The 13,045-nt window shown below is 57.7% G+C and overlaps 1 protein-coding gene across 1 annotated transcript in view; it reads left to right on the forward strand.

Moving 5' to 3' along the window:
- Positions 1-13,045, forward strand: part of LOC123035272 (zinc finger CCCH domain-containing protein 3-like) — a 111,104-nt gene that overhangs the window by 56,328 nt on the left and 41,731 nt on the right. The window contains exon 6 of the mRNA XM_044453262.1: positions 4,870-5,001. Within this exon, the coding sequence (XP_044309197.1) occupies positions 4,870-5,001 (132 nt within the window). The remainder of the gene's footprint in view (positions 1-4,869; positions 5,002-13,045) is intronic.

A 13,045-nucleotide genomic window follows, 5' to 3' on the forward strand; every position in this document is an offset into this window, starting at 1 on the left:
ATCTCTGAGATAGCAGGGTGAGCTCCCACTCAGACCCATAGGGTTCTTAAAAGTGCAGGGTTCTGTCTGTCTTTCAAGTTTTTATATACAGTCAATTCATTACAAAATCTGAAGATGGCTTAAACAGGAAAACTATTAAAAACAGTTATTACAATGATAAAACAGTTAAGATCTTGCAGTGCAGGCCTGACATTTTGTGCTTGTAGCGATTGGGCCCACTCCCCCAATAAAACTGCCTTCAAATGCTATTTTAGGCTGCATATCACTTCCAAATCACATGGTGTCCTAGTTCCCCTCTGCTCCGCACTGGTTAGGCCTCACCGGGAGTCCCGTGCCAAGTTCTGGGCCCCTCAGATGGAGAGAGAGGCAGACAAGCTGGAAAGGACGCAGAGGAGGCATCGAGGGTGATCCGGAGACCAAGCCCCATGAGGAGAGGTCGAGAGACCGAGCATGTTCAGCCTTGAGGAGGGAAGACGGAGGGGAGGCAGGATGGCGCTCTGCCGATTCTTGAAAGGCTGTCGCCCAGAGGAAGGCCAGGCTGTCTTCCAGATCATCCTGGACTGCAGGACGCAGTATAATGGGCTCAAGTTCTGGGAAGCCTAGTTCCAGCTAGGTTTCCTCACTGTCAGAGTGTACGGCCATGGAACCAATGATCTAGGGAGCTGTGGGCTCTCTCGCACTAAAGGCATTGAAGATGCAACTGTACAGTCATCCGAAGAGGGTGGTGTAACTTGCTGTCCTGCACTTGCAGAGGGTTGGACCCGATGGCCTTTCTTGACCCCTTCCAGCGCTACTATTCTAGGATTCTGTTATTCAAAGGCTGCAAAGTCAGGTTCTGATTCAGAAGAGGGGGCGCTGGAATCCACAGCTGAGTGGGGTAAGCCAGACAGACACTGAGAATCAGACCATTTCACGTTCTGTGGGAAAGTTTAGCGAGTCTGTTGCAACAGCATCAGCCCAGTCATATGGTGTCAGGTTAAGAGGGCAGACAGCTGGGAGGCATCAGATGCCCTGAGCAATTGGCTCTTAAGTGTGTGGACCCCCCCCCCCCGCCAAATGGGGCTAGAGCTTTTCCAGTTGAAAGGAAAATGCAGTATTTTCAGTATTCAGTGTGGAATCAGCCTCATGTCATTAAGCCCCGTTCCCCAGTTCCCTGCATTTCCCTAACGTTGCTTGCTTCTCTAACAAAGATGTCCCACCTGGTCAACTTTAACGTAATGTGGACTTCAGTTAGAAACCTGATTGCGGGGAAGGGGAGAAGAGCAGCCACTGCACCTGGCCTTATATGCACAGTGCGGGTTACTGCTACCTCCATGCTCCCCTTCAGGCCCATCAGCCTGCGTCACTTGTTCAGCCCGGGCTTGGAAGAATGGCATGGCTCTTGTCCCGGTCTTTTTTGGCTGCCACCGCCCTTTCCAGGAGCTAATGGAGACATGAGTTTTTTCTGGTTCCTACAGCTGCGGCCAGGACCATTGGACTCTTGGCTGGACAGGGATCGCAACCTGCAGAACCTTTGCAGGAGGGGAGGCGAACTGAGGAGTCTTGTTCAGATGGGTCAGAAAGCCATGCAAGCATCCGGCCAGTGGGGTGTGGAAGAAGTAGTCCTGAGGGGGGAAGGCCTGGGAAAGCCGGTGGCCAGAATGGGAAAAGGTGAAAGCAGGAAGGCGAGGCAGGGCCTGCAAGGCGCACCTCCTCCATGCCCGAGTTGCGCAGGCAAAACATTCATGGGATGAGGAAAGCTGACCTCGTGGGGCCATGCCCTCAGGCTCATTTGCAGTGAACCCCCAGGCCATAAACAGCAATACATGCCCCCGGGAAAATATCGACATGTTGACAAGGTAAAACTTCTCCTGTGGGAACGGCAGTAGTCCGAGTGGCAGGAACGATTCAGCGCAGGCAGCAAAGTCACCGAGCAGATCTCTCTGGGAGGGGCGTTCCACACATGGGGGCCACTGCCGAGGAGGCTCTTCCCTGGTAGCCACCAGCCGCTCTGGGGAGCGGCAGAAGAGCCTTCGGGCCACATCTGAGCAGTCGGGCAGGAAGATACGGGCCTGCCCCTGGCCCAGCAGCCCGGTCCCAAGCCTTTTAGGTCTTTAAAGCATGGCACCCTCTGAATCGGGCCTGGAAACGGGCTGCTGACACAGCGGGACAACCCCGAGGAGCGTGCTGGACATAGGAAAGGACAGGCCACGGGCAGGAAGAAGGTGGAGAGGCGAAAAGGGCTGGTGGAGCAGCAGATTCACTGAGCTCGCTGACAGAAGAAGTGGTTCTAGGAGGAGCTGGACTCCAGCTGAGTTGCCAGAACGTCTGGGGCTTGCGCCTGTTCGCCGGAGCTGACCCCGGGGCCCCCTCCCTCGTGGAGGTTCGGAGAGCCCCAGAGCCGGGTCACACCAAGGCCCCTCGGTCCAGCCCGCAGCCGCCGGCCAGGGGCCCTGCCCGCCCCGGAGCCCCGGCAGCTGTCACGTGGGGGCCTCCTGGCTCCGAGAGTGAGAGAATGGTGGCTAGAGGGAGGCAGCGTCACAGTGGGGGGGCCCTGGGTCGTGGCGGCCCCGTGCGCACCTGGACAAGAAGCCGCCTCCCGAGCTCGCTGTGCCTTAATTAAAGTGGAGTGGCTTCCCTTGCGTCACGGGGGGGGGGGGGGCGGGTCAGGGCCTTTCCAGCGGGGGTGGGCTTTAAAAAAAAAGTCCCCCCCCCCCAGCACACCTCTGATCGCCCTGCGGATGGCACAGAGAAGTAGGGCACTGATGCGAGCATGGAGATTTGCTGTGTCCCCTTTGGGCAGGCAGGCAAGGCCACGGAGGAGCAGAAGTGCTACGTGAACTCGTGGGCTCCTCACGCTCCCAGGGGCCTAGTGGTGGGGAGGGGTCTTTCGCTCTTTCCTGAGGGATCTGTGGGGAGCCCTGAGATGCTTCCCCGCTTTGGAGGACGGGAAGCTGTGGGGAGCGGCCACCCGGCCGCGGGGCCACCCGAAGAGAGCTGCCCGTCCCCTGGGGAGCGTGTCCCTGCAGCGGGGAGCCGTGGGGAGCCGGCCTGCGGCCCCTTGTGTGTGAGTGGCAGGGCTAATGGATGGAGAAGGTTAGCGAGAGGCTGGGTCCCAGGCTGGAGCAGGCTGCTGTTCCAACAGCTTTTCCCCTTGAGGGACTTGACAAGAATCAGCATTTTTCTCCCTAATAGAGCTTCAAAACTCTGTTGTGAGCAATTTGGAAATTCACGTTGAGTTTCGGGTTCATTAGCTGCCGGCTCGGAAAGGCGTGTGCATATTCGGAGCTGCCTCATATGGGCCGCAGTGCACTGGCGCCTTGCATTAATGTTATTGTTATTTGCACGGACATAGCGGGGTGCAAACAAGGTTAATTGAAATAAGAACGGCGCTTCCTCTTTGTAATGGCTCAGCCTTGACAGCTGGGAGGAGTTGAGTTTTGCATAAGAGCTGGCTTTATTATCCCTTTTTATTAGAGCTAATTTGATCTCTATATCAAAACCTACATTAAGGGAATCATTTACGGTCACGCCACCACTGGCAGAATAGACAGCCCCAGAGCCCTGTCCTTTATTTTAATGTCTGCAGTTAAAAGACAATTAAAAATAAACTCTTTGCTTTTAAAGCCCCCTTTGTTTTCTTTCAGCCTTCCATCTTGCTCCCCCCCCCTCCCTCCCCACTTCTCACTCTAGTGAACTAATTCAGTTAAAGCCCTCATACGTCCTTTGGGGAAAAGTTTTCATACCCCCGTCTAGCTCTGCCTGTGCTTATTGCGCATTTGTAAATATTGGTTTGAGGATACCTGAACCTGCAGGATTTAAGGTGGTGGCATTTAACAGAAGGATTACTTTCTTCCTGGACAGTAAGCCAATTTTGTGTCGAGGTAAGCAGCAGGAAGGAGGAGGAGGGCTCGGAATGGAGCTCCGGGGGTACGGGAAGCCAAGCATCCAGAACAGCCATTTCACCAGCCATCTGGTAGCGCTGAGACGCAGGGCATCTCTGAGGAGCTCAGATGTGGCTGCGGTTGTCGAGCTATCCTCTGGGGCGAACACCATTTGCTGCCAGAGAGTCACTCTCGAGAGGCGGCGCGAGCGAGCGGCGCGATGGTGCCAAGCCCCGCACGGTCAGATCCGACGGGCAGCGGCTGTCCGGGCTCCCAGGCGGGCCCACTGCTCCCCTGCGGGCAATCGGGGGGACTGGTGCACACGGGCGGCTGGCGCTCGGCCGCTGGGCTCAGGGCCCCCCCGCCCTCTGTGAAGTTGGCACATCGGAACGGTCACAGCATGGCAGCATTTTCTCTCTAATCATAGCAAAGGACTTGAAGGTGAAAAGGTTGCAGCTTGTGCAGCGACGGCCGGGTGGTCCCACATCCGTCTCTGCTCCCAGCTTTGCTAATTTGTGTCTCCAGCACCTGCACATGACGACGCCTCCACTCCCGAGCTCTGGCAAGGCTGTCCGCGCAGCAGAGGCAGCCCCCCCCCCCCGCACTGCTGGAGCCTTCCGGGTGTCCGGGCAGTGTGGCCAGTGGCCAGCGAGTGCTGCCCTGCCGCAGCCACCCCGATGCCAGTTCCCCGTCTTCGCAGCTGCTGGAGGTGGGGAATGCAGCGGTTTGGGGAAGGCTGCAGCAGAGGTCCGAGTCCTCGCCCAACCGCGAGACTTCCTGGGCGGCCTCTGGCCAAGCGGCCGTCTCCGTGGCGGCTGTTGGGCAACACGGGGATGATCGTGGCCAGCTGCACCAGGGCGTCTGAGGGGCCGAGCCACATGTGCAGCGCCCCCCAAAGTGCCAGGAATGTCTAGTAGGCACTTCCCGCAGCGCGTTCTCGGGGTGCTTTTCTTCCGATGGCAGGGGCTGGAGGCCAGCGGCTTGGCTTTCTGCTTTCTCCTTCCAGATGCCCGTCTGCTCTTACTTTCTGAAAGGCATCTGCAACAACAGCGACTGCCCTTATAGCCACGTCTACGTCTCCAGGAAAGCAGAGGTGTGCCCAGACTTCCTGAAGGGCTACTGTCCCCTGGGGGAGAAGGTAAGGAAAGGAAAGGATGCTGAGGCTCGAGGGCGCGGCCGGGAGGCAAAGCGCTCTCTCGGCAGCACCGGGCACATACCATTCCTCCTGCCTGTGACGCTTCCTGTCAGACAAGCCGTGCGCATCACCCCGGATCTGTAGCTTCTCACGCTCTCCTGCCTTCTCCCGCCCTCCGCGCACCGCCTCATGGTCTTGCCGAGGAGCGGGCCGTGCCTGCCGGGCTGGAGCTTTACCTTTTGTGTCAGCCAGAAACTTTTCCATTTTTTAAGTCCGGCAGCAGACAGCCTGGTCCCTCCAGAGGTCTTGGACCATAGTTCCTGTATCCCCTTAGCCTCAGCCATCCCGCTGGGACTGATAGGAGGTGTAGTCCAAAGCATCCGGAAGGCACCGGGTTGCCTGGCGCGTCTCTAGGAGCCGTGTGCCCCGATGAGACTCCAAAGGGTCACCCGGTCCTGCGGGCGTGGCTGGGTCTGTAGCCAAGAGCCGTGCTTGGACCGGTGTCCTCTGTCCCCTTCTGTGCTGCGTGCACGGCGGCCACCCCAGGCACCCGCAGGAAGCCGAAGACGAGTGCAGGGGCACCCCGTGACATTATATTTTGGAAATCGCACAGAAAGCAATCTGACTAGGATTCAGAAGTGATGGGAACCCCTCCAGATCGGTTGGTTGTGTCTGCTGCACAGCTTTACCTGCGAGACTCACCTGAACCGTTTTGATTGGTTTCGGATAGGGTAGGGTGGGAGTTGGGAGTTGGGGGGGCCTGTAAGGCCATCGAGGCTGACCCCCTGCTCTGCCTCCACATGTGGTCACCCATCCGGCCGCGAACCGGCACCTTTCCCTCTTCGCAAAGGTAGCGCTACACACGAGCTCAGTGTAAAGCTGTGCAGGCGAGGTGAATGTGCTTTTATTGCAAAGCTCACCTGGAGCCCCCATGACTGCGAGGCGGCCCATCAGTTCGCAGACGAGAAGACGAGCGGGGGGCTTCCTGGTGGGGGATAAACGGGAATGGAGCACCCTGGTGTGAAAGGGGGCAGCCGCTGGGAGGGTTAGGAATCTGGCAAGCGAGCGTGTCTCTCCCGGGAACGGGCACGGAGCTGGCCGTGGCTGTTCCGGGCAGGAAGATCTCATGTCGTGCCATGAGCGCCAGTTCTTCGCACTGCGCTGAGCAAAAGGCCAGCTCCGACGGTCTGCAGGTTCTCCTCCGTTAGAACCATCCCACCTTTTTCGAGGTGTGCAATGACTTAAACAGGCCTGTGAAAATGCAGTGTGCTGATTGTCAAGGACGCCTGTTGCCCTTGGCATAGCAGACCGGTAGCTCGGCCTTCACGCAGGTTTTGCAAGCATCAGAGTGGCTTTGGTCATGGCTGGTGGCCTTGGGAGCTGATCTGGAGGAATATGTGGAAAGGGGCAGGAGCAAGTGGGAAGCTTGACAAGATGTTCAGCCGGGGAAGCCCCTGAAAACCAGGAGCACCGGGAGGTAACTAGTCTCCTTTCGACTCTTCATTTGGACTGGTGCTGAGGAAACGTTGCAGGCCACAATGACTACATTTGCCTCACTATAACATAATCGTTCTGAGGAGCAAACTGTACGCTGCTTTTCTGTATATAATTGTCAGTGCAGTTTACAAAAGTAAAACGGAATGAAAATCCTGTAGAAATATCAGCCAAACCACAAAAATGGCATGATGGAAAGCAACGTTAAAATCCATGCTAGAAACATCTTCAGATAGTAAAAGCCTGGGAAAAGGTATTTTTAAAGGTCTTTGTCTGACACTGGAAGGATATTAAAGTCGGCACCAGATGAATTACAGAACTTTACTGTTCACCATGAAGAAATTGAAATTGTGAACGATTTTGCATACCTTGACTCGGTCGTCAATCCAGAGGGAGGCTGCAGCCAAGAAACGCGAAGGTCACTGACACTCGGAAGGGCGGCAGTGAAGGAGCTTGAACATCAGGATGTTTCAGTGGAGACCAGGCCGAGATCATCCACACTGTTGTATTCCTGTCTGCTGTGTGTGGGTGCAGAAGCTGGACCGCGAAGAGAGCCGGGTGCATTTGAAACACGGTGCCGGAGGAGGCCTTTGCGAGGACCCCGGGCTGACGGAATGGGGAACAAGGGGTCCTGGATCAAATCGAGCCAGAGGTTTCCCTCGCAGCAGGAATGACCAAGCTGGGCCTGGTGTCCTTTGGGCGCATCACGAGAAGATGAGACTCCCTGGAGAAGACAGTGTGAGGGAAGGTCAAGGGCAGCAGTAGAAAAGGAAGGCCAAGTATGGGGTGGCTGGGCTCCATGAAGGGGGCCATGGCCTGGGATTTACAAGAGCTGAGCAGGGCTTTCATGGACACTCGTCCAGAGGTTGGAGATGACTTGACGGCGCATAACAATGGAGAAGGGGAGAACGTTCTCCAGTGGGGTGCCGCCACTAAGAAGTCCTCTCCTGGTTAATACCTCGCTTCAGATGCCGGGAGTCCCTGGAGGAGGCGTCCCAAGGACGGCCTCAGTGGGCTGACACGGAATTAGGAGTGCTTCCATGTGTACAGGTCCCAAGCTGTGCAGAGCTTTAGCAGTCGGTGTGCACTGCTGTGACGGCAGACCCTTTCTCACAGGCCATGTGCCCCCTGTTACTTCTAAAAGCATAGAGGCAGCCACAGCAGCGTGGGCATTGGTGGGGCAAGCCAGCAGCTCCGCTGCGGCTCTCTGGCTGGACCAACCACGCCAGACTGCCTTTGGGTGGCCTGGGGGAGCTCACGAAGATCTGCCTTTGTGCCGCTGTCCTGCCCGGGGATATCCTGGGTGGGCCGTTTTCCAGCTCGACTCGCCACCGCCATAGATTCAGGGGGCTGCCCGCATGTCCAGCCATCTCCCTCCTCGCCGCCAGCAACTTAGCCGCAGCATTGCGAGATCCGCCGCTCTCATCCCGTTTATCGCTCCCGTTAGAGCATGCTTCTTGAAAGTCTGTGCCGGGCCTGGGATCCTCCACCGAGCTCACGGTGGCGTGTTTGCCGTAGCGCTCGGTCTTGGCGAGTCACGCCGGCCGGCTCATGGCTGTGAGGAAATGCCTGGCCTGCTTTCCCGAGCCCGAGCCCGAGCCGAGGCATTGCCTCAGCCATCCTGCCGGCAGTCCTTTAAGGCAGGCGAGCTGCTGTCATCGCAGACGGAGGGGCCGCAAGTGGCTTGCCTTGCCGCGTGCCTCAGGCCTCCTCAGCTGGAGAGCCCGCGGCTCACGTGCGCCATGTCCGGCGTTCCCAGCACGCATGTGCTGGCTGCCAGGCAGCGCGAGACAAACGGGCTTTTCTGGCCTCAGGCTCTAGAGCGGCACATTTCAGCAGGGGCAAGCCCGGTCGCCTTGGCCGGCTAGCCCGATGAGTGCTTGGCTGCTAATGAGGCCGCGGCCTTGTGAACACAGATGCTGGCAGCACTTCAGGGCCCTGTCCCAAAGGCACGGCTGCACTGCAGTCACGGAGTGAAGTATTGTCTTGCATCACAGAGGTGTGGGTGAACTAAAGTGCTTTGCCCCAGTGGAACCCAGAGGGAGCCTTTTAGCAAGCGCGTCTGCATGGTCAGCCCTCCAACGCTTGCCTTCCCCTTCACCCTGGCACACTTCGAGGTGGGCACCAGGGACTCTCATCCCACCCGCCCGCCCGCCCCTCCTGGCCTCTCCTCCCCCCCTTGCCTGCCATAGATCCTGGCCGTCCAGTCCGGAGCAGCCGGACCCCGTATAGTGGGGTGCACCTGCCATGCTCTTGGCCACTCCCCACAGCGGCCCCAAAGCCAGTGGGGGCCCCAGCGCTGTGGGGCGAGGGAAGGGCTCCGTTTGCCCTGCGGGGGGTTTCCCATCAGGCCGCACGCAAACGGAACGTGTCCTTTGTTCTCGTGCTGCTGCGGGGAGGGGTCTCGCAAGCACCACTGCATGTAGAAGTTCAGTGCAGAGTTGAGGAAGCAGAGCGCTCCGGTGGCAGCGAGGGAGTGCGAGCAGAGCAGATCGCTCTTTGCGAGCAGAGGCCGACCCGCGCCTGGTTTCGTTGCGGGAGACATTCCCTCCGAAGTGAAATCACCGTAACCGGCAAGAGTCTTCCCAGCCCCAGTGCAAGTCACCCAGCCAGCGTGTGTACAATTATTTTAAAATATTCCAATTTGAATGAAAATATAAAAGAGATATTTAGAATATTTATTCTATTAGTGAAGGTGCTTACTGCATCACTTTTGGAGTGTCAGAAAAGCGTTCTCCTACAGATGATGGATAGCAGCCCGTAATTATATAGGGGGGGAAATTGCTGAGTGTGCCATATTTAACTGGGGAGAGGAAATACCCGGCCTGGGCCATCAAGGGTTAATTTTATTCTCTAAATAATATAAAAAGTGCTGAGTCTGTTCCTTTTGCACAAAGTAGAAAGTCCTCAAATGGACCCCGGAGAGTTTATAATATTCTACTGAATCAAGTAAAAATGTTAACCTTGCTTCATAAAACGATGGCTTGTTAAAGATGCGCAGTCCCTTTTCTTGTGAATAATTTAGAAAGGGAGTAAATCTCTTCCCATTCTGCTTTCCCCCGCTTCCTTTTCTGTGTCCGAGATGCGGCACAGCCCAGCTGTCTGCAGTTTTAACTTTCCAGAGGACGAGGGCGGGCGGGGAGGTGAGTGGGCTTTGTCGTCGGCACGGTGTGTGCTTTGGAAGCCCGCGGTGTGAACTCCGCCAAGCGTTCCTCTCGCCCTGGAGCCGTTGGGGTCCCGCAGAGGAAAGCCGCGTCCCCGGGGCCCTCCGGGTGGGCCCCCGAGGCGTGTGTTTGGCAGGCGGAGTGCGCTGCGGCCATGCAGAGGTCCCTCCCGCAGTGGAGCCCCCCGTGTGGGAGCCTTCCCGGAGGGCCTCTTCCACCGCTCCGCCTGTCCTGCAAAGCCGGCTGCCCCGAAAGGAACCCTTTTGCTGCCCTGCGGGCAGTGAGCTGCCTTGCCCTGTCCGGCGTCAGTCCTCGGGGCGAGCGCCCTGTGTACAGCTCCCCCTGCCCTGCCCAGGACCTCCTCACCCAGCTTCACCCCACGGAGTCTTCCCGCCGGCCTGTTCCAGCGGCTCTCCCCTCCGCTGTGCCTGCAGCGGTTTTCAGCCTGGCCCTTTCAGCCTTTCCCACAACCGTGTCTGCCCAGTGCCACGGAGCCCCCGGGGTGCCGGGCCTTCTCTTTCCCCAGCTCAGCCCGGGCGTCCTTCTTGCGCAGCGGGGCGTGGGACACGCTCCGGAGCAGGGAGCAGAGGGTGCACCCATGGCAGGCAGAGCTTCTGTCGGGCCCACCAGTTTATCCACGTGAAGCCGCTTGCATTAATTTCCAAACTGCCTGATCAGAGGACTGCTAGAGTACCGCGGGCGACCTGCTGCTTACGTACTGCCAGCCTTCTGGAAGTCCTTGGGCCCCCTCTTCGCTCCTGTCCTGGCCCACCTCTGCTCCTGCTGCCGCTTGTGCGGCTCCCTGCCTGGCGCGTGGGCCAACGCAGCCGGCAGCGCCCCCCGTGGGGCTTCTCTAGCTGTGCCGTGCACCGGAGCCGTCCTCCAAGGAGGCCCGTTGAGACGCCCATGCCGCCAGCTTCCACCCAGACAGGACTTTGGGTGGTGAGGTGGATTGTGTCCTCTTGGTGGCGGCGTGGAGCATGGGTTTTAGTAGGCTGCCGTTTTGATCTGTGCCTGTTTTTCCAAAAGAAAAGCGTTTGGTTGTCATTTTCTTGCATTATTTCATGCCTGCTCTCTCTTGCTGGTGCGCAAGGGCAAAGAGGCCAGACCAAAACGGCAACCAGGAGGCCCCCAGGCCCCCATTTGTTGAAGGAAAGGGGGCACGCTGTGATTTCCTCTGCTGCCCTCTGTTGGGCTGACTTTCTTCCTGCTGGTTTCTTCTGGGGAGGGTGGTGTCGCCTCTCTGCATGTGCCGCGGGTCCCAAGCATTGCCGCAGGGTGGGGCGGCTCCTCTGAGAGGGGGCACTTCCTGTTCCCGGTATGCTCCACAGATCAAGGCCGAGGCTTGGCTTAAGTAAGAGTGGAGGGCACTGTGAGTGGATACTTGCCTACGGAGGCTGCACCGCTCTTGGCAACAACACCCTCCCAAAATGCGGCCACGGTGGATCAGCCTCCCTCTGCTCATTTTCCCATTAGCCCCAGTCACCGCGAGGACAGTTTCTGTTTTACTGCACAAGCTCTCTTTCCAGTCTGTTCTCTCTCTCTCGCTCGCTCTCTTTTGGTCTGTGTTCATTGTCTCTCACTCTTTAACCAGGTACCCATTTTTAAAAAGCCATTATTATTTAGAAATTATGGTCTGCTCCTCCTGCATTTGTTAAGTACCTCTGTAGACCGTTTGCACCGGGCCTTTCTGGATTGGCAAGATCAACCTTTGCTTCTCTCACGTGCTGTAATTTTGTGCCGCACAGGGTTTTTTTATGGAAAATGTCACCATGTTTTCCAGTGCTGGTTATCTTCCTAGAAATACCTAGCCTTGTATCAAGAGGCTCAGTTTCCCTCTACCTTTGTTCTCCCGTTTCCAGTTGCTGGCTGCCTCTTCCAGGCATGTCTTACAGAAGAGAGGGAGCATCTCGGCTACATACTTAAACAATGTTTAAATGGCTTTTCTGGAGAATTCGCTCTGCTCCCTCCAGATTTTTTATGCCCAGAGTTTTTGTGGAGGATGGGGTGGCAGCGAGGGTGTGGGTTGACACTGAACTGTGGTGTGTGGTCAGAAATTCAGGTGCCAAATTCCACATATCCCAGGGATCTCTTTCAGGTGTTTTGTTAAAAAAGCAGATCGCTTTTCCTGAGCTTCCCCACCCTGGTGCCCTGCAACACAGCGAGGTGGAGGATACTGGGAAGTGCCGTCCCAACGTATCTGGACGGCACCAGTTCAAAGAGGGCTGCATGGTGCCGCGTCACCCAATGGCTTCCGATGGCGACGAAGAGAGGACGTGTGGTGGTCGGCAGAGGCTCAGGAAGCAGTGGTGGAGCCGGACAGAATTTCTTGGTGGAAGGGAAAGTGGAACTGAGCAAGGGGGAGAGGCTTGCCACCTGGCACAGTTTGCAGAACAAGGGAGATCTGGGCCAGACATTCCCAGCTCGATTTCTCACCTGCTGAGTTGCAGGAGGCTCACACGCCCGTGCTCTCTCGCTGCTCTTCTCTCAGCGTGGATGAGCTTTTGGCACCCAAAGGCTTGCGGCTGCGGAGGGCTGCCAGAAGCCGCTGCGTGCTGAGCTCAGCACATGCTCGCCGCACGCTCCCCCCTCTGCAGTGCCGGGGGAATGGGCACAGGCCAGTGAGCGGCCTGGCTGGGGGTCTCCCCCTCCTGCAGGGGAGCTGGCGACCCAGAGCCTCCTTTCACGCACAGGGTGTCCTGAGTGTCGCCACGTCTGATGCTCAGAGCCAGCTTGGAGCTGCCGGGCCGGGGGCTTATGCCCCTGACTGCCGTAACGGAGAGGCCGGCCGGAAGGTTGTGGCGTGGCTGCAGGAGGCGCATGCAGCACCGTTGCTCGGCTCCTTCCCTTGCGTCCGCTTGCCCAGCCTTCTGGGGCAGGGTGCCCCAAGGGATCCGGGCCCTTCCTCCAGGCCCCACGTGCTCTCCAGCATGAGAGGCCCTGTGGAAGCACCCCCAAGGTGTCTGCAGCATCTCGGGCGTGCGCACTGTCGTGGGGCAGTTGCACAGCTTGCTGTCCTGTCCACTCCGCCGGTCCAGTGCAAGGCCAGTCCCCAGCTTGTCCGGATCCTGCCTGTTTCCGGTTTCCCAGCCGGGGGTCCTCAGAGGGGCTGGAGTGCCGCTCCCTCCTCTCGGCCTGCGCCATGCCGCCCATGGCCCAGCGTGAAGGGTGCTGCGAGGAGGGACCCCTCTTCTCCCCAAGTTAACCTTCCTGAATTAATTCGCAACTGCGGTGGAGCAAGAAGAGCAGAAGCAAAGGTGCTTGTGATGAAGGCAGGTATAAGAAATGGAAGCTTTTAATTTGAAGGGCCTCATGAACTCCGAGAGTCCAAAATATCATCCGATTCCTCTTGTGACCAGCCCTGCCTCTTTGACTTTAACCTCCGAAGA

This window comes from Varanus komodoensis, unplaced genomic scaffold (genome assembly GCF_004798865.1).
Source record: "Varanus komodoensis strain SLA01 unplaced genomic scaffold, ASM479886v1 scaffold78, whole genome shotgun sequence".
NCBI classification, from domain to species: Eukaryota; Metazoa; Chordata; class Lepidosauria; order Squamata; family Varanidae; genus Varanus; species Varanus komodoensis.